This window comes from Dipteris shenzhenensis, chromosome 16, assembly GCF_047967505.1.
Source record: "Dipteris shenzhenensis isolate YYH24624 ecotype China chromosome 16, Dip_SZ_1.0, whole genome shotgun sequence".
Classification (NCBI taxonomy): domain Eukaryota; kingdom Viridiplantae; phylum Streptophyta; class Polypodiopsida; order Gleicheniales; family Dipteridaceae; genus Dipteris; species Dipteris shenzhenensis.
The window spans coordinates 9,252,765-9,274,685 of NC_141611.1; the positions used below are offsets into that span (position 1 = coordinate 9,252,765).

General features: G+C 41.5%; 1 protein-coding gene across 1 annotated transcript in view; it reads right to left on the minus strand.

Annotated features, from left to right (window-relative positions):
* Nucleotides 1-14,696, minus strand: part of LOC147892518 (succinate dehydrogenase [ubiquinone] flavoprotein subunit, mitochondrial) — a 29,815-nt gene extending 15,119 nt beyond the window's left edge. The window contains exons 1-8 of the mRNA XM_087387127.1: nucleotides 14,474-14,696; nucleotides 12,141-12,323; nucleotides 11,957-12,044; nucleotides 10,816-10,962; nucleotides 10,468-10,608; nucleotides 7,502-7,587; nucleotides 7,303-7,395; nucleotides 6,789-6,852 (exon numbers count right to left, since the gene is read on the minus strand). Coding sequence (XP_087243253.1) covers nucleotides 6,789-6,852; nucleotides 7,303-7,395; nucleotides 7,502-7,587; nucleotides 10,468-10,608; nucleotides 10,816-10,962; nucleotides 11,957-12,044; nucleotides 12,141-12,323; nucleotides 14,474-14,554 — 883 coding nt within the window. The 5' untranslated portion in view covers nucleotides 14,555-14,696. The remainder of the gene's footprint in view (nucleotides 1-6,788; nucleotides 6,853-7,302; nucleotides 7,396-7,501; nucleotides 7,588-10,467; nucleotides 10,609-10,815; nucleotides 10,963-11,956; nucleotides 12,045-12,140; nucleotides 12,324-14,473) is intronic.
* Nucleotides 14,697-21,921: the final 7,225 nt, after the last annotated feature.

Sequence of the window (21,921 nt, forward strand, 5' to 3'; positions counted from 1 at the left end):
TCACATTGTTGAACAAAGGTCGAAACTTCTTTGCGAAGTTTAGGCCAATGGAAGTATCTCTCAATATTGTCAATGGTTCCTCTAATACCTCTATGTCCAGAATATGGACTCGCATGTAACTCACTCATGACTAGATACCGAAATGTTTTGGGTACACATATGGCACGTCCCAAAAATAAGTATCCATCCACGATGGAATAAGCTTCTAAATCCCCAACCTCATTACGTTGAATCTTCCCATAAATGTCAGCGAAGTCCTCATCTAAAGGATAAGCTTCAACCATTGCTCCTAATGATTTCTCCTTAATCACAGAAACGTGATTAACTTGGGGCCGTCTACTCAAAGCATCAGCTACTAAATTCTCCTTTCCCGGCTGATATTCGATATTTGGTTGCCCAAAGGATTGAATATATTCAGCCCATTTGATTTGTCTTGAAGAGACAATGGGTTGAGAGAACAAGTGCTTGATACTTTGATGGTCAGTCTTAATCTTGAAAGCAGAACCATATAAATAATGCTTCCATAACTTTAGAGCATGAATGACTGCCAATAACTCCTTCTCATACATGATATATTTCAATTCAGCCCCTTGAAGTTTTCTACTCTCATAGGCAATGGGATGCCCTCCTTGCATCAACACTGCCCCAATCGAGGTACCACTTGCATCCGTACATACAACAAAGAACTCTTTGTCCATGTCCGGAAGTGTTAACACTGGTGCAGTCACTAATGTTCTCTTAAGCTCCTCAAAAGCTACCTGGTGAACCTCTCCCCACTCATACAGGAAATGTTTCTTCAACAAATCTGTTAGTGGGGAAGCAAGACGTGCAAAATTCTTAATGAATCTGCGATAATAACTACACATCCCTAGGAAGGATCTCAGCTCATGTATGTTTTTGGGTATTGGCCATTCAATTATGGCCTTGACCTTTTTAGAGTCAACCCGAATTCCCTCGGCAGACACAATGTGTCCCAAATACTCTATTTCTGTCTTGAAAAACTCACTCTTCTTGATATTTAGGAACAATCGATCCTTCCTTAGGAGCTCCATCACCTTAGCAAGGTGATCCTTATGCTCTTCCTCATTCTGGCTGAACACTAAAATGTCATCAAAAAAGACTATGACAAATTTTCCCAAGCAGGGTCGCAAAACCCTTCTCATCAGCCTACTAAAAGTGGCTGGAGCATTAGTTAGGCCAAAAGGCATGACCAAAAACTCATAATGTCCAGTGAGAGTGCGAAAAGCAGTCTTATGTTCATGCCCAGCTTTCATACGAAGTTGATGATAACCAGATTTCAAATCCAATTTGCTAAAAACTTTAGCACCTTTAAGCATATCCAATAAATCATCCACTCTTGGAATCGGATACCGGTTCTTAATCGTAAGTTTATTCAAAGCACGGTAATCTATACACATACGATATGATTCATCCTTCTTCTTAACCAATAATACAGGTGCTCCAAATGGAGAACTGCTTGGTCGAATCAGGCCTTTTTGCAACAGATCTTCAATTTGTTTTTCTACCTCCTCCATTTCTATCCTGTTCATCCTATATGGGGCTCTACATGGAGGGGAAGCTCCTGGCTCTAAGTCTATGGCATGATCATCTTCTCTCTCCATGGGCAATTCGAATGAGTCATCTCTTGAAAATCGATCCTCATAAGCTCTAAGGAACTCATTTCTCTTCCGATCTTCTTTTGAGATATGAAGATCTCGTGAATCCCGTATATACACAAGATTACAATCTACCCCTCTTTTTACCAATCTTTTGGCTTGGGTAGGAGTAATCAATGGAATTGTATACACGTCCCGATCCCCTACGATCCTTATGTTTTCATCCTTATGTACAAAGCAACAATGATGAGTATGAGGATGAATAGCAGGGTTAAAATCATACCGCCATGGTTTACCTAGTATCATGTCAACGTCTTGTAAAGGGGCTACTAGAAAATCCCTTCGATCTCTATATTTTTGTATACGAAAAGGAATATTTCGTACTATGGATGTGTCTTCTTCATTGTGTCCCCTAAAAGCTCCTGAAAGCGACATGTTTTTTATAGGTTCTGGTTTAAGATGGAGTAATTTTGCCAATCTGTCACTTACTAAGTCATAATTACATCCATCATCTAGGAGAACCACTATTCTCTGTCCATTCACGAATCCATACACCTTAAAAAGATCATGAGGCCCAAAGGTATTGGCTGAATGGACAGCATTCACTATTGGCTCAATAGTCACAGTAGATTTCGAGGGTGACAAGGTAGAAGCCTCACCCTCCTGCTTGGATGCCTTGGCTTTCCCTTTTACTGAATTCGTCTTGGCAATCTTAGCCAAGAGAACGGGACACTTATGCCATACGTGCCCTGGCTTATGTTTCTTACAACCGAAACATTTTCCTTCCTTAATCAACTTCCTCTTCTCTTCGTCAGTCATAGAAGGAAATGGCACCCATCCAGGACGTGATTGGCTATTCACATTCCTTACAAGAGCTTTACCCTTCCCTTTATTATTCTTAAACCGGTTTGGTTTCCTAAAAGTGGGTATATTATTGGTCTTAGATGATGACCCATACTCCTTATTGAAGGGTTTACGAGGATTCAATTTTCTCTCGGCTATTTCAGCCAGCTTAGTGAGGTCCTTAAGCGTGGTCGGGTTAAACATTTCAACCTCGTACCTTACTTTTGGGCTTAAAGCTGCTAAATACTTCTTTCTCCTATCTTCCTCACTCTTTTCGGGTAACTCTAGAGAGAGTTTCCAAAATCTGGCTGTAAAATCTGCATTACTCTCATTATCGAACTGCCTAAACCTCTCCCAACGAAAGGTTAGGTTCTCTTCATGCCTCGGTGGCATGAAAGTGGTTTTTAGTTGCTCCACAAATTTAGCCCATTCATGAATAGGCTCTTTTCCTGTTTGTGACAAGGACCACCACATTAGAGCATCCTTCTGCAGATGCAATGTGGCAAGAGCAAGCTTCTCTTGCTCGGTCTTGTCTTGATGGGCAAAGTATAGCTCAAAATGACGAATCCAATTGAGGATTTTGTCAGCCTCCCTTGCCCCATCATATTTGGGGAACTCAATTCTCTCTCGCGGTTGGAATTTGGACCTCTTAGAAGGGTTACTCAACTCTTCATCCCCGAAGTTTAAAGTCCTCTTAGTCCCAAATCTTGTCATAATGGACTGCTCAATCATATTGCTAAGCTGGAAAACCAGCTTATCAACAGGAGTCTCCTCTCTTCCTCTTGCACTTGGATTAGAATCCATGTGTATTGGGTTTTGAGTTAAAGGCGTGAACTCATCACCTTGTTCTTGGCTGGTCTCATTTCTTCTTTCATTACGAAAGGAGAACTCCCTATCAGTAGGTTCTTGAAGGAGAGACTGCTGTAAATCTATTTGTGGGTTATCATACTCAAGATGTGTATAACTCTCACCTAATCCATCCTCTTCAAGAGGGGGTGAAGGTGTTCTTTCTCTCTCTCCTTGGGGTAATGGAGGAAAAGGAATAAGTTCATTGTTATATGTCCCTTCCCCTTCCATTCTTTCCTTTTATTAATACAAGAGAGAAAATGTCTTGCTGTAATTTCAAAAAAGAAGGTTTATTTTACAGCAAACTTCAAGTGTTGTAGAGGTGGTGGTACTTATCCGACTCCCGCTTCGTTTGTGTTGAGAAGACACTTAAAATGACCTCCTTTCCCTTCTCTTTGAAGCTTTTCTTCTTGTATTTCTGCTGTAAACTGGTACGCTCCGTTTGGGCTACTTGTTTTGAGCGGATTGGAGCTCTAGATACCGTTATAGGGGTTGCTTTATGGGTGGATCACTCCCTTAAAATCTTATTCCGATCCGACTTCCGGTTAGGTAGAACGGGAATCCCTTTTTCTCACGGTTTAAGGGTACATTCACATGGGGGGGGGGGGGCAAAAGAGAACACCCCGTTCGCCGTTCGCCGTCGAAGGCCAAAATTTTTCAGGAAAAACCCCTTGTCTCAGAACCTCGAGATCGGTCAGTCGTGATCCTTTTCCGCCAACCTCTCTTGCGACTTCCGTCGTTCGCAACTGTCGCCCTCTTCTCGTCCCGCTCGTGGATCGTCGCCGCTCTGATACCAAATGTGAAAATCCACACTTTTCGAAAAATGCAAATGTGTGCAATGCATGCAGAATTTGAATGCCGATTGGCCCTCCAATGGGGAAGAGCGCCCTCGTGAGAGTACTTGTTTCTTTTTCGACCTACGTGCAAGGTGGGAGAGAGATGACGGATGAATGCAATGTGGTAGAAAGAATGCTACGTGAGATTCACAATGAAAGGGTGATACCCTTTCATTAATGTCCCTTGAGATCACTCAAGTTCCATCTTCCCATTTACACCTACCCTTAGCCTATGACCCATGCACCTACCATTCAATGCACTCTAATGCACCCTTTCCCTTTCCTATTGCCCCTAGGACCTAGACACGTGTGTGCACATCTTTATTACTAATCATTGGCCAATGTTACATAGTTTTGGCGGTACTATTTACACCGCTTGATCGATCATAAATACAAACATATAACCGCACCATCAAATTGGCGCCTAACAATAATAAAGTTCTAATGACTATTAATTAACTAAATAATCATTTCTCTTGTCATGACACTAGGGTCCTAACCTCCAAAAGTCCCGCGGTAAGGGACACCCAGGCTGGAGGTTGGGAGCTGCTGACCGGGAGGACGAGCCCCATCCCTCAAGATCCCTCCCTGAACGGACCGGTTGCTGCGATGAGAAAGCAGAAGGGGGTGTCATCTTTCCCTTGCCTGCTGGCAGGGGTGTTGAGGCGGAAGAACTTGCTGCAGAGGTGGAGAGGGGGGCAGCGAGGGAGGAGGGGGTAGGGACGCGGGGGACAGAGGGGGGACGGAGCATGAGAGTGAGTGATCATAGCAGAGGGAGCTGGGGGGGAAAGGGGGCGAGGGGAACCCTGGAGGAGGGAGGGGGGGAGGTGAAAAGGAAGAGGGGCAGGGGTCTGGAGGGGGATGAGGAGGGATAAGGACGACAACGAGTGATCATAGCAAGGGAGGCTTGGGGGAACCCTGGAGGGGGGGGGGGAGATGGAAAGGAAGAGGGGGAGGGGTATGGAGGGGGAGGGGTATGGAGGAATAAGGACGACCGCATGCCCCCCTGCTGATCGCTCCTCTGCAACCGTTGTCGGGTGACTTCAGCCATCGCCACATCTAGAGCTCCTTGGACTCGCTGCTGCTGTTGCAAGGGTGAGTGCGAAGGCTGAACCTCCGAAACAGGAGGATCGTCTAGATGGGTGGTGGCCCCTATCGCTAAGGGAAGTGGCTCCTGTTGTCACTCCTCTAAGGCCTCTCGATCAACCCACTCCCTCTCTCCGCGTTTGGCTCTCTGCCTGCGGCGCTTGCGGGCCTGTTTGCTTGGTTTCTTTTTCTTTTACACCTAGGTCCAGTCCCCTTCTGAGAGGGTAACCCAGGGGGTCTGAGACTCTTGCTGCTCCTGCCTGAGAGGGCGCTGGACTCGGGCCTGTTGACTCTGCTTGCTCTGTAGGGGTGAGGGAGGAGACACTTGGCCATGGCCACGAGGGCGATCTCTGGCTAGGTGACCCATCAGTCTGCACGGAGACACTGGCCTGGTAGCCCAGATATCTCCACTCGTTGGCGAAGTGTACCACCTTCCAAGGGTCTCTAGAACAATCAACTCTGGGAGGGACATATTCTGGGCTTACATTTGGTCCAGGTTTCCCATTTACTTCTGCCTCGTACAACCTCCCTGTTAGCTCAGTTAGCTACTTCATTGTTCAATCCCAGCTCTATGTTAGTCCTGTAGCATCAGTTAGTGTGCACAGTAGCATGATTTTATAAGCATGGTTAGCCTCAGCTAGGTGCAATATGGGAACCCATGAATGTAAATGACCTTGGAGACTCGTGTTGTTGTTGGCATCAATTGAAAGAGCTATGTGACTAGGTATGAGTCCCACATACAGCCGTTTGGCATATTTCATGCTGCATATCTTTTGTGGTCTTTTTCCAAGTAGGTGTGCATGGACAGGAAAGACTATATACGGAAGATAAAGAACTCATGCAGAGATCCAAAGCCTGGGGAAGTCAAGTAAAGTTAAAAGAGTCTGGATAAGAACGACTCATCAAAGTTCTAAGAAAGAGTTGAAAATGGCTTCAAGTATTTTTTTGGTTTTGGATTCTAAGTTAAAGTATGAGTGCAAGTGAAGGTTAGGGGCCTCATATTGGTCCCTACATAAAGCATCCAATTGTATTTTCTTAGTGCTTCCAACAATGTCTTGGAGCAGTTTAATTCTATTTCACTAAAATTCCGCTATGCACGAGGACTTATACAAGCATTCGAGGTTTTTTTTTTGGGCTTCTTGAAATTTGTTTAGATGAATCAACACTTCAAATGAACACGGGTGAAATTACATGTTAGGTGTATCACAAACATTCCCATCAAGAAAGAAAACTTTCTCCGCATATAATGGAAACACAACTTCAACATATTTTGGGCTCAAACAGAGCCATTAATGCAGCAGGCAAAATTTCCAACACGTATATATGTACTGCTTCTGTTGAAGAACACTAACCCTAACACTACAATACAAGCCAGGAAGTACCTCCCTTGGATATTTCATCCACAATATGCAGCAATTGGGCCCTACTTTCAAATCCTTTAAAGCTCCACAATCTTACAAATTTAAGCCATAGAAGCAGAGATGTGGAACCGCTACTTTGAAAAGCTTTCACTACATTCAGGGTCAAGGATAACCAAATTAGGGCCAAGTGTATGAGTTACCTTCTGTGATCAAGCAACCTGCACCGTAAATTCCTGTTGGGTGAAATTGCACAAATTCCAAATCCTGCAAAGCAGGCAAAGCAGGATGCAAACCTCAGAAAGACAACACATCATCATTCTCATCATGATCATAGTTGAAAGAACCTTGAGACAGAATTGCAATGTCTTCCCTTTTCATGTCCCCATAGACTTTAACAATATGGTTCCTTAACCAATTAGCAAGCTATATTATACATTCTAAGCTCTCAAACCATGAGCAGACACAGACAAACCGACAATACTCTCTATTGCTTCATGAGCACCCCCTAAACATCAGTTATTTGTCAAGTTCCTCGCTATGCGCATTTTGATTTCGCTTTAATTCTAGAGGGAGGGAAGCCCAAGAAGACCACAAATATATATCAAATCTTCCATCGAACAATGTTCCAAATAAATAAAGCATTGCCAGTCACACAGACCACTATCTCAGCATATACACAGGAACAAGGAAGTTTTAAATTATGCAGTAAACAACCTCCAGCGGTAAGCCAGCACGAGCGACCATTGCATTTCCATCTCCTGTGCATGTGTGAGCTGAAGTTGCAGAAAAATAAGCCCTTCCATATCCCTGCTTAACCAGTCATGCGAATGTTTACAAGGTATACAATCCTGAAAACGATCGTCACATGAGAAATGTTGCAAATTTGTTGCAAGGAGAGACCAAGTATAATTACTCCTGTGGCTAAAATTGTCGATTTACCCCGAAACCGATGTAAGGTCCCATCCTCCATGTTAAGAGCGATGACTCCTTGACACTTACCTGTAGTTTCAGGAGGCAGATTTTAAGCATGTGCAAAAAAGTACACGTTCCACACGTGCCAAATTTTCAATTCATGGTAAAGCTGCAATTGTAGTCTTATTTTCCCCATGCGTCTTAGGAGGAATAAATTCCAGTGTCTTTAAAAAAACTGGAGTCATGATATCCTGGCATAAGATAATGATCATGTTCACAATATAACTGAATATGCAGTATTGATATAGAAAATAAATCCAAAAAACTCATTTCATACCCTAAATTTTCCTTCAAAGTTAAAGCCTACAATATGAATGCTGGGCACTAAAGACTCAAAACTAGCTGCACGTAAACATGAGCTAAAGTAGTCTTATTTTTTCCATGCATTTTAGGAGGAAGAAATTCCAGTGTCTTAAAAAAAACTGGAGTCATCATATCCTGGCATAAGATAATGATCATGTTCACAATATAACTCAATATGCAGTATCAATATAGAAAGTAAATCAAAAAAAACTCATTTCATACCCTGAATTTTCCTTCAAAAGTTCAAGCCTATAATATGAATGCTGGGGCACTAAAGACTCAAAACTAGCTGCAAGTATACATGAGCTAAAGTAGGTTGGAAACCCCATAAATTGACGAGACATTGAACAAAGCATGTCCCAACTTGACATTAGCCCCCAAAACCCCCACCTCTTTTGGTCCTCTATCTCTGGAGTCCTTCACTTGCTTTTATTTTGTCATTGCAGATGTGGAAAGTCAGGTCATCTCACAGGGACTTTACCTGCATTGGCCCAAACTCTCCATCTCCCTTCACAAATTCAGAACCCAGAAAATGTGTCCATGCAAGATTATTTCATGTCTCTTACTTTATGACAGCTGCTTGTCTCTTTTATTCTATGCATGTCTTGATGCTAACGCATGATTTAATTGTCCTTGCAAAGTCAAGTCAGTTTTTGTCTGAGCCTCGTGCATACAAGTAGACATCATATGAGGTCATAAAGCATTTTCTCAATAAAGTGATCAAAAATTTGACTGAAGTGCATATGATTGTGCATTAAAAATCTACCGCTAATCACCGGACTAGCTAGTTTCATTGTACTTTGGCTCATAGACCCGCGAGGCCTCTGTGTGTGTGTGTGTGTGTGTGTGTGTGTGTTGGGGGGGGGGGGGTCGGTGGGCGCGTGTGTGAGTGGGGTCCTTATATCATGCCCGTAACTCTCAGATCTATGGCCACTTCACTGTGTACATTTATCATTTCTTCCGTTCCTCCCTGCAACGCTCTCTTCAGGGCAGGCATTACATGGGAGATCTTCCTGCAGCCTAGCTAGAAGCGTTCATTCACTGTTTTTAGTTTTGTTGTGCTAGCTGTTCTTCGCTGGAGCAGATATCATGTGTTTTCTTTGCAGCTTCTTCTAGCTTATGAGTAGTAGCTATCTCACTTTGGGACAGCTATGAAGGTACATTCTTCTTAATGAAGGTTCTTTTACCCCCAAAAAAAGTGCGCACGCGTGCGTGTGTCTGTGTGCGCGTAAGCATGTGTGAGCAAACTCTCGGACCTATGGCAATCCACTGTGGATATTTATCATTTCCTCCATTACTCCCTGCATCGCTTCCTCCACAACACACATTACATGGGAAGAAGTGTTCTTTCATTGTTTTGAGTTTTGTTGTATTAGCTGTTCTTCACTAGGGCAGCTATCATGTGTTTTCTTTTCAGCTTCTACTAGTTTATTAGTAGCTGTCCCACTTTGGACAGCTATGAATGTACGTTCTTCATAATGAAAGATTCTTTTTTTGTTAGTGTGTGTGTGTGTGAGAGAGCACCCTTTTACCCCAAAAAACAGCGTGCGTACGTGCACGCGCGCGTGTGTGCGCACTCTACTGAGGAAGGTCTCTACTACAAGATGCTCATTCCATTGGAGACCTTCCTCAGGCCCTGTTGGAGGTGGTAGCTGTCCTACTCTGGCACAGCTATGAATGTAAATGCTTTTTGAATGCACAATTTCTTTTACCAAAAAAAAAGCATGCTCACACACTCTTTATCTCACCAAAACAATGTGTGTGAGCACTCTTTCGTGGATGTCTTCCCCTATTTTCGAGCTTCTTTGTTTCGGTCTCTTCAAGATGCTCATTTCTACAGAGACCTTTCTCAGGCCCAGTTTGGAAGTCTTTTATTACTGTTTCTAGTTTTGAGTAGTAGCTGTCCCACCTTGGACAGCTATGAATGTACATTTTTTCTGAATAAAATATCTCTTTTACCCCAAAAAAAAAGTGTGTGAGAGAGAGACAGAGAGAGACTGCTTCCTGCTCCCTCTTCTCTCTTTGTCCCCTCATCTAAATTGAACCCTTTCTCCATCTGTTTTCCCACAGAAGGCATAGCTCATATAACCAACCATTCAACAGGTTCCCCTGCTAGAAGAGAAAGAAGGACCCACACTTGAGAAAACACTCCTCAGTTACCTATCAACCACCCACAGAAGGTTTTTGGCTTGTCCTTTAAACCCATTTAAGAGGCCTCCTTCGTTGCTTTTGTCTATCATGATTAAAATGATTACAGTTGAATGCACAACTCAGCTTCCAGCTCCCAAAAAGTCATAAAAAGATCAGGGCCAAGTACAGATAACGTAGCACAAATGCGAGGAAGCCACAACATCTATTTTTTCGTAGGTCAAGGTAAAAATGCTTCAGAAACCATTTGTCCTGTTTTGTAACCTGAATTGTGTACGGCATGGGAAACAGCAAAGCACACTCATTATATCAAAACTGTTTCTAGCAACTCCTGGAGTAGTGTGCACAAATTTTTAAAAAGCCAACCGTTAGTAAATAGCATTGCATCTCCGTGAAGCCTAGAAATATCACAACCAAGTGTAGATAAAGTACTGTGATTGGAGATGAATCCCTTACCATCCTCATCCATCAGCAGGTCAAGGGCAAAATATTCAACGAAAAACTGGGTATTGTGTTTCATAGCCTGCCCATATAATGTATGAAGGAGAGCATGGCCAGTTCGATCCGCGGCACATGCACATCTATAGGCCTGACCACCTGCGCGATATCCAAAACATAGGAGTTGGACACCAACACCGAAAATAATAAAAAACATTAATTAGCATTTAAACACTCCAACTTTGATCCATCTCTGACATTGAATTTCAGCAGACAATATAAATTTCCCCTGCAAGTTGAGTCTCCAAGGTGTTTAGCCAACTTGAGCCCTGTTGCTTTAAGGAAAGATTTGCAGTTGAGACAAACCTTTCCCAAAATTTAGACTCTGCCCACCAAAAGCTCGCTGATAAATCTTTCCCTCCTCTGTACGAGAAAATGGAAGGCCATAGTTCTCAAGCTCAATCACAGCCTTGGGAGCTTCTCTGCACATGTACTGTATAGCATCCTGATCACCTAAAAAGCATAACAAAATAACTTAGACGAGATTTGTTAGGCACGACCAGAATTGAACAAAAGACAAAACAATTCTGTTCCTCAAACCAAGACCCCACAAAGGATAAACTACCCTTGCCAATACTCCACCTGGGTAATGGGAATTGTTAGGCATAATTTGTTGGAATGGTCACCTCCCCATCTGTAAGCCCTATATGAGGAGAGCATCAGGGAGGCAGACCCGGAAATATTGGGGCTGCCACATGGGCAGCACATGAGCTGCCATGTGGGCAGCTGTCAAGACAAAGTTCTGTTGGGTCATTTCTAACATAATTCCCATTTCCCAAACAAAGAATCCACAAAGCACAAACTATCCCTGCTTTACTCCACTTGGTGTCTGCTTGATCAATTTACAGATACAATCCTCAATGATGAGGATGACTTGTTAAACACTAATATATTACAGGACTCAAACACCTAAATAGAGTTCGGATCTAATAACTACTCGTAGTGAGACGGGGCCATTCATGCTATTGCACATCTCCATTCGACCTGTGAACCCATATAACTGGGTATGTGATGTGCGCTAAAGTAGACAAGATCACACATCCACTTCTAGGCAGTCACCCCCAGGTTGTTAGAAAAGGTGTCAGATGGGAGTTCTGTCTCTTTTGGACAAAGCAAAGAAGCAGCCTGCAGGTTCTCCTATTCTGATGGTTTAGCCTTTCTGAACACAAGTTTTATACAATGATTTAGTGCAGAAAATATGTGGTGATTGGCAAAATGCAGACATGCAAAATATGTGGTAATACACATTTCTGCTCTATGTCCCTTGTTGTAATACACATTTCTGCTCTATGTCTACTTGTACAACATTTTAACGGCACACAATTGTCCTGGTGCACGAGTAGGAATCTGTTTGGCTTGGTGTAACAAAAAAAATCAACTTAATTATGTGATTATCTTCAATGATTTAGAAAACATGATAAATCAACTTGTATACATTACAACTCACCTAGCCAATCACTTCCTTTTACTGTATCATACATGTGCCATCTCCAATCATCCTCTGTCATATTTCCCAACGCTGCATTGATGCCACCCTATAAATGGTAACTTAGACTTATTTATGTTCAAAACAATGAGAAAACCCCAATAAACAAAACCCCAAGTAGCACACATGCCTGGCTTCTCTATACCTGTGCAGCAACAGTATGAGACCGGGTGGGGAACAATTTTGTGATGCAGGCTGTATTGAAACCAAGTTCAGAAAGTCCAATGGCTGCGCGTAAACCTGCCCCCCCCGCTCCAACCACAATTGCATCATACGTGTGATCAACTAAAGGATATGACGTCGTCAAATTTCTTTTGGGCCCTAAAACCTGCAGAGAAAAGAATCTCCTCAGTTATCCACAAATCGGCATTCAAATTGACTGCAATTCACTCTTGATCCTATAGCATAAAACCTGACCAGGTATGAAAGCACATTAAACATAATTCAGATGCATCTTCTTAGGCACATGCCCAAAGACATCCTCTCCCACATCTGAAGCTCTTCAGCAGCTATTCCAGGAATAATTTCAACCAACCATCTATTAGATATGTGTATTTACAGAACATAAAGCACCTGGATCCTGACAACTTAAAGACTAAATTCAGAAACTCAGACCACCTCAGCATCTGATACTTAAGGAGTCCCAATTGTTCGTATTCAACTTGAAGCTCTCAAGGCGTATACCCATTCTTGAGAGCAACGGAGGGAAAAATAGCAGAATAGTTTCAATTTTACAAAACCTCGGTTTCTGTGAAAATAACAAAAAGCTATCCAAAGGAGAATGTACTAGGGGAACCAACTTTTCAGATACATGTGGTTGACAGATAAAACTATGAATGTGATCAGATGTGCAACATGCACCCAATGAGTATTTAGAAAACAGCAATTCAAAGCAAAACCAAACAAACAAGGCAATCATAATTTGTGAACAAAATGGACAAAATGCAAGGGGCCGTGATAAGTGTAGCAAAGCCCAGCACCCAAGTACATGTCCTACAGTGGGTTTGATACCTTGTAAGAAAGGCTAGACTCTCGAGTTTACTCTAAAACTTAGCATCACAAACTTCTTATAAAATACCCTGCTCCCAAAACTCTTATGTAAAGGAATTCCACAATGCATAGCATGGATCAGACCTCTATGCAGGTGCAGTACATAGGTACAGGTCCAATAGAAAATTCTAGTTTTGTAGATGGAACAGTTGCTGCATTTCCGTCACTTGTCCGAGTGAAACACGAAAACTGCAATTAGACTATATCTAGATGACTACAGGAACAGAGACTGCAATTTTGACCTCATGACCAACAAACTTGTCTGTGATTAACACTGGCCTGAAAGAGCTAGCCATTGCAATCGCGCATGTTCTCAGAGCCATTGGAACTAAAGTTATATGTCGGAATGATGAATATGGTTTCAGAAAATATGTGGTGATTGGCAAAATGCAGACATGCAAATAATTAACATAATTCACCTGCCACCACATGGATGAGAAGTCTGCATGCTGATTCATAATAAGAAATAAGTTGATACATAATGTACACATAAGGTGTACAATTGTGAGGGGGGAAGTAGAGCATAAAAGTAATATTGGATGATGGTATATCTACCTATTTAATTAACATCTACTCAAGATCCATAATTGCACAGGGAAATCTGCAAAAAGCTATATGGATACTGGAGTGGTATAACATATTCACAGCAAACGACTTAGACAGGGGCAACTGGATGTAGCTTGAAAGTTTGTAGATGGATTCTGGTGCAGGGGATCCAAGTACAGCTGCCATAGGAAGTGAAAAGAGCAGAAGAAATGAGAGAAAAAAGTTAAGCCTTTCCTCCTCTGTGTTTGATATCTGCCAAAGAAGAAGGCAAGCAGTTGAAGGACAAAAAATGTCGAGTAGGAAGACATCATAGTTGCTGACAGACGTTTTATATGTGTCTTTTGGCAATCAATGCCAGCAGCCATAGTACGTGGCCATTTGTTGTGTGCCGTTCCTTAAGAAGACGTATGAAAGAAGAGAGACAGAAATACGGATGTAGTTCAAATTTATGTGTGTACAAAAGGCGAGGCAAAACATGAGTTGGTCAAAAATCCCTCATCGAGCAACCGTCGCTGAATGTCAGGTTTTCGGTGTTAGGCCACACGAAATTCTCCATTCAGCAATGAGCATTTGCAACAAATGATGGTCTCTTTGCACACCGTGAAGTATAAACGTTTGTGATGAACGGTTTTATGCAATTAAAAGTTCGAGAAACCACGCAATCGGTTTGCGGCATTCCCTCCATGATAACGAAGAGCTACATGTTTCGAACTGCAGCGTTATGTTCGATCCCTCTGGCAAACCAGCGAGCTAATGCAAGCCCTGCCTAAAGCTCTTCGCAAAATGCGGAAAAGGATGTGCATGTGAGGTGCGAGGAAGAGCGAAGGAGGCCAAGAGCGAACGGAAAGGAATGCAAAATTCGAAAAGGAAAGAGGAAGGGACCTGGCTGGGACGGGAAGGGAAGCCGAGGGCGAGCTTGGAAGCGCTCCAGAGATGTTTGGAGCGCGATCGAAGAGAAAACATGGTGAGGTTGGAGAGATCTGTGCGCGAAACCAGAAATGCGAGGAATGTCAAGAGAATACGTATAGGGAAAAAATGGTCCTATATAAATTTGTTGAAGCGTGGAAGTGTCCTAACTATTAAAGCAAGTTGGCGTGGCTCTCTCTTCACCTTTCGAGTGCCCCTTCTCTATGCACTTTATTAGACACACTCCCTCTCTCTCCCCTTTCAATTTGCCCGGGCAGGCCTCTTGAATATATTCAACTTGTTTAGTGGAATAGCTTTCCACTCTTGACTGACTAAATAAAATCCCATAAAATAATTTTAGCTTTTAAAACGGACCAAATAAAATCCCATAAAATAATTTTAGCTTTTAAAATGAACCATCGATAACACCTTCCCTAAAGGGTTGGCCAATTTTTTGGTGATTGTATATCCACCTACAATGACTTGTCATTTGGATGCATGCTTAATTGATTAATAAGGGCTCGCATCCTGATGACAAATTCCTGAATTGATTTTCCCTCATTCGCTTAGGCTTGCTAAGCTTGGTTCAAACACCTTCTTCATTAATTTCTTGTCTGAAACGCTTAAGAAAGGCTTCAATCATATGTTCCCAATCTCTAAACTAACAAATAGGGAATTGATTGTACCACCTCTAATAGATTGTTCGCCAAGGTGCAAGAGAAGTAATTCATATACGCCTCCTTGGTCTTTGCACCGTTGATGCGACATATCCACGAGAGACTCTACAAATGGTTGTATGAATCACCAAGGAGTCGCTGTGAATTCCATTATGGACAAAGTCTTCTATCAGCTAGTTCTAGTATTTCTGTTTTGAAGTTTATTACTAAGGCTATTATATCTTGTGTCTTTTTTTGCTTAAGGTGTCATATCTAATGAGGCATATACTTCTAATAAAACTCTTCATGACATAATAATATGATGGAGAGTTTAAGACTTAAAATGATATTGTTATTTATTTGTACCCCCATAGGTTACTATATTCCTATGGATGAATTTGTGCAACCAAGTACGCTAAGTACTACTAAGACATTTCCATAACATTGAGCAGAGATTTACACGAACATCACAATGGTATGGCTATGTGCCCTAACTTTAGTTAGGTTAATCATTACTTCAGTTTGGGTTTCATACATTACTCAAGACTTCATATTTTCAATTGACGTCTGATGAAGTTTTGCTCCTCAAATTTGTATGAGCTAACTCCTGTCTCCTGTTTGGTCAACTTCCAATCAATAAGTATGGCACAAGTGAACAATTTGATGGTACACTTTATAGATAATAAGTGGGCAACCTCATTTATTTCTGCTCTACGAGGCTTGACATTGGCATTGTCCCACAATCAGACATTAAAATGCAGCCAAAAGGGTTCTTAGACATGTGCATGGTAATCTCACTTTTTGTGTGTATTACGCTCGAGATTGGGACATTGACCATCATGGGTACACAAACTATGCTTAGTCAAACAAGGCATTGCTCAAACAATAAAAAAACTTGAAGATCCTCACTTTGCCAATGCTCTAGCAACCCCTAATCCACACATTAAATGTAAGTTTCTCCCTAGATTTCTCCTCCTTAAGCACTAAATCCACATGTTTGTTGAGTTTTGACTAGACCTAATGTGAATTCGAATTATCAAGCTTGGAAATGACATGTGAAGGTGTTGATGTATAGATGTTATATGTATGGATGGATATATAGTGGCATTGTGAAGGTGACATGGCATGTTTAAGGTATGTGTGCTTAAGGACCTTCTTGTAAATGAGGATTACGTAAAAAGAAAATGAATGTGAGAAGGCAGTGAGCTTCCTGTGCATCCCATAATGAAAGAGAGTGTTTCCTGAGCAATTTTTATTGTATCTCTTCTCCCCTTTTGTGTTTTTAGTTTGGTATAAGAGCACAAGAGAGCTCCAAGTGAGAGCCATTCAAAGGCCAAGAAGAATCTTGAGGAGGTCATCCACTGTCAGCAACTTGGAGTTTGGAACTTGAAGGTGAAGGAGACACCAAGACATAGATTGACAAACGAAAGGAGTACAAGGGCATCAAAAGCATTCTGATAGGTAGTAAAAGAGAAGGCACAAGTGGCAATTTAGCAGCAACAACAAAGAACCAGCAATGTTCTAACACATAGAATACTTGCAAGCCTCACGAAGCAAAGCTATGGATAGTGGAGGGATAGCGCCCTTGCTTCAACTAAACTTGGTGGTGTCAATGCCATCTATAGAATCCTCTTCTTTGGAAAACTATAGCTGAGAAAATTGAGGGAGCACAAGGAAGCCCTAGAAGCTGGGAAGCCAAAGATTTTTAGGAACTTTGAAGCTCTTCTCCCACACGTCGATAAGTGCTTAGCCAGTGCACAATGGCTTCACCCAGATGTCCGCAATGTGTTAAGGGATGAAAACAAGTTGATAGGTGAGCGAATGAAGAAGTTGCATAACCAAGTGCTTGTGCAAGTTGTTGGTGGTCTTCTCCTTGAGTTGTTAGGACAATCTATTGGTAACCCTCACCGTAATGAAGACGACATTCCAATTGTGGTGCAATCTTGGCAAGCTCAGCATTTCTTTGTCTGTGTCTTACATGTAAAAGGGACAATTACTCATCTAAATGTTCTTAAATCCTGTCAACTATTCGGGACTTCCGACGGTCTTCCTCGAGCAAAGTCTCTTTTTGGAGCTCAGCTATCTTCTGAGCTTTCTCGCATCCCCCTTCTAAATAGCCATTTCCTTTCACCCTCACCACTAGAGGTTGAGGATCTTCTTGGAGGAGGTGGAGTAGAAGCATCAAAGTCAGTTCGTGAAGTGGTTGCCCATCTCGCTAATTGTCTTGCATGATGGGATGACAGACTATTTTGGAGGCACATTTTTGAAGCGGTAGATCAAGTTGAGCTAAAATTTGTTAACAAGGGGGGAAATGAGGACTTAACTTTATTGAGTATCGTATAAAACCAAGAGATAAGGAGCTTATTTACCTAGATACGGCTCATCACTCCATTGATGGTACGAGATCTATTCATAGTTGATGCCTTGTTGCAAGGTTTGGTTAAGAATAATGTGAATGAAGGTAGGTTTGACTGCTGCAAGATAGGCCTTTCTTGTTTGTCTCAAGTAATTTTAAGTAGTGGAGAAAAGTCACATGACCAAGTAAAGTTGCATTATGTTCTATCCTTCATTTGTCCTTATTTCCACTTTGTAAAGGGAAATATAATACCCGTGAGTAGCACATTGGAAGATTTTGCCATTGGGGGTCCAATTTGTTGCAAGAATGTCACACAACAAATAAGAAAATAGTGCCTTGGGGTAAAAAGAGTGCATGGATACCAAAAGCATGAATGCTCGGTTGATGATTGGATATTGCCTAAACAATAAATGCATGTTTGTGGATGCATATGAGGGTGTGAACGCCCAATATTCAAGGTGTTTAATTCTTTATAAAGTAGGACGAATTTCAAATTGGCAAACTATTACAAGTGTAAGCTTGGGATGCTCTTGAGGGCCATTTTAAAGCCATGATATATGCATTTATAGACAGTGGAAAGTGCAATGAATGCAATGCTAAATGCATAAGTTTATGCCCAAAAGTGGACTATTGGATGCCAAAAATCGATGCTCTTGAATGCTCAAAATAGAGCAAGTTTAAACTCTTGTGGCAAAGGGCAAATTTCAGATTTGGGATGTATTTGCCTCACTTGAAGTGAGTGGAATTTGTGTTGCAGAAATTTCAAAAAAGTGCCATTACTTTCGGTGTTTTTTAATTGAATTTGGAAGAAATTATATGCATAAAGCTTGGGAATCAAGCATGGTTTTTGAAACCTCTCAAGTTACACAAATTGTGGGTGAGAAACTCATCAAAGACAATTATAGTGTTTGGTCCTATTGCATGGGAAATCTCCTCATGGGCAAAGGATTATGGGATTTGATTATGGGTGAAGATGAGTGCCCCAAATTGCCATGGGAGGACCATCGGATGAGAATAAATTAGCATATAGGATAGGTCGAGAAGTCAAGGAAAGTGTTGCATGGATATTAATATGCACTTCAAAAACTCTCATTTCACATATCAAGAAGGCCAAGACTCCAAAAGAAGCTTGGGATATAATTCAACAAATATATGATACAAGCACTGAAGCAAGAAAAATTAAGCTTAAGTAAAGACTCCATGGAATGTGGAGAGGTAATAGGAGTATTATAGATTATGTTGCAAAAATTAGGCAAATCACGGAGGATTTGGCTTCCATTAACTGCAATAGGAGGAGGATGACTTGGTGTCCATCACCTTGAATGGATTGGGGCCTCAATATAAGTCTTTGGACACATTTATATCTATGAGAGGTACTATGAGTGATTTTGAAGACCCGATCTCTTTATGCATGATGGAAGAAGTGAAGCTTAGACTCAAAGGGTCAAGTAGTATTGGAAGAGACAATCTATTCTACCATAGGGGAGGTAGAAGTGATTTGAGAGGGTGGAGTGGACCCCCGATAGGCCATGGGAGAGCCCCATATGCTCATGAACACAATATGGACACAAATGAATTTGTGCCAAGAGGCCATGGTCACATGGAAAGAGGAAGGGGAGAGCCCCAAACCATGGTAAAGGAAGGGCCAACCATGTACAACAAGCTGAAATTGCCATTTTTGTGGAGAATACGATCATTATGAGAGAGATTGCTATGCCAAGCAAAATTCTAGCCGTAGAGGACGTGGTGGAAGGCATAAATATAACAATTATGTTGGCCAAAGGGAGTATGATTATGAGCAAAGTCATGGAGCTTATTTATTTAGCATGGAGCATGTTATGGGCAGTATGTCAGCCCCCTCACAAACTGATGATTGGTTTGTTGACTCGGGTGCCACCAATCATATAACCTACCATGGTGAATGGTTTACTCATAAAGATAAGATGTCGGATGGAAAGTTTGTGGCTACGAGGGATGATACCATGCATAAAATCACACATATTGGAAACATTGCATTGGTTGATAGAAATGTTGTCGAGAACACTTTGAGGGATGTGTTGTATGTTCCCACCATTACTAAGCACCTTGCATTAGTGGGCCAAATGGTTGACTAAGATTATCAAGTGAGATTTAGATGCAAGAACACCTTCATTACAACAAGGTATGTTTGCACAAAGTGGCCACAAACAAGATCAAGAGGCTCAATTATGGCATGAAAGGCTTGTCCATATCAATTATAGAATGTTGAAGGAGATGCAAACAAAAGAGCTTATGAAAGGGTTGCCTATTTTTGGACATTTGGATTTCAGCTATGTATGCCCAGCATGTCAATTTGCCAAGCAAACACGGTTTCCATTTCCAAACAGAGGTAGAGAAAGTAAATATCCTTTGAAAATAGTACACTTCGATCTTAGGGTCCTACGGATAATGTAACCCCAGGAGGAGAAAGATAATATATTACCTTTATAGGTGATTTTAGTTGCATGGTGTGGGTATACTTTTTGAAAGCAAAGAGTGATGCTTTCAAAGTTTTTTGCTGATACAAAAGAATGGTTGAGAAGGAGCTTGGGTTGTCAAATAAAATGCTTTCACATGGATAATGGTGGAGAGTACATGTCTTATGAGTTCTTGTATGGTCAAGGCATAAAGAGATGGGTTACATGTAGGTGCACCCCACAACAAAATGCCAGATATTATACCTTTATAGGTGATTTTAGTTGCATGGTATGGGTATACTTTTTGAAAGCAAAGAGCGATGCTTTCAACGCTTTTTGCTAATACAAAAGAATGGTTGAGAAGGAGCTTGGGTTTTCAAATAAAATGCTTTCACATGGATAATGGTGGAGAGTACATGTCTTATGAGTTTGATGAGTTCTTGTATAGTCAAGGCATAAAGAGATGGGTTACATGTAGGTACACCCCACAAGAAAATGCCTTTGTAGAAAGGAAAAATAGAGTGATTGGAGACATTCTAGGGCCATGTTGGATGAAATCAATATGCCCTTGACATATTGGGCCAAAGCAGTGCACACATCGGTGTATATAATGAACAAAACTCCCACGAATGCCATACATGGGATGACACCTTTATAAGTATAAGCCAACCTTGGCATATTTGAAGGTGTTTGGCTATGTTTGCTATGTGTATGTGCCCATTGAAGTAAGAAAGAAGATGGAGCCAAGAGCCATAAAATGCATGTTTCTTAAATATCCCACTGAGAGGAAAGGATCTAAATGTTACGATCCCACTACAAGATAAGTATATGAGCGTCATGATGTCAAATTTAGTGAGCAAGAACCTTGGTATCAGCCCAAGGCAATTATGGTTGAGGATGAATACATGCCTAAGGTTGAGAAAGAAAAATTACAACAAGCTGTACCTTCAAGTATGGATATGACAAGCCCATCTCAACAAGAAGAAAGTGTACCAATGAGTGCCCTCATCTTAGAGTAAACCTAACACTTTTCCATAGTCACTATTCACACTGGGGAAATCACAACACTTTACAAAGTTGTTATTCTAACGTGATTCGCCATCCCATACCTACCAAGGCCACAAATGACCTTACTGACACCACCCATCATGGTCAATTAGGCACAATTGGCAATGGAAGGAGCTATGTCTACCAATCAAGGGTAGTATAGGACCCAAAATATCTCATTAGTTTGCCTACTAGTATTGGGATGTCAACCAGCACCACTGCAAATAACTCCCATGAATCAAGTGTTGGTGGAAGAGCTACCCTATGACTGGGAAGAACCCAAACGTGATCTCAATGGAAATGACTATTCACCTTATGACAAGGATGGGAATTAGTCTAGCTTTTTGAGCCACTATATTGTGCAACATGTCCAATATATTCTAGTGTATCAAATGGCTCTTATCTCTCAAAAAGTAAGGGACATGAATAATCCAACATGGAAACCACTAATACATTGTTATTCACATCAGGGTCCATGATTGCCCATATAAGGGAGTGGCTAATCAACAAGTCACTTGTTATAAATGCCAAGGACATCATTATCTAAAGGATTGACCCTACAAGGACAACCAACTCGCACCAGCCACAACTTCATCTAATGAACCAACACCATTGTGCACTCGTTGTGGGGCTGATCATCTTTATAAGGGTTGTTAATATGTAGGCCATCAATGCCTACCATTGACCCTAAGGCCACAAGCCTTAACCTATTAAGTATTGAGAGAGGTCAGGTATTTTCAGTATCCTTGAATGCAATCACAAGATTGCATGCTAAAGCCTATAATATAGAGCTTCATAAGTATGCCAAAAGGGACAAGGCTAGTGTATCACACCCTGGAGAGGCAACTAAATTAGTGCAAGTAAATACTAAGGAAACCATTAAAAGGGAAATCGATATGATAAAGTGATTATCTAGAGTGGTTCAAACGA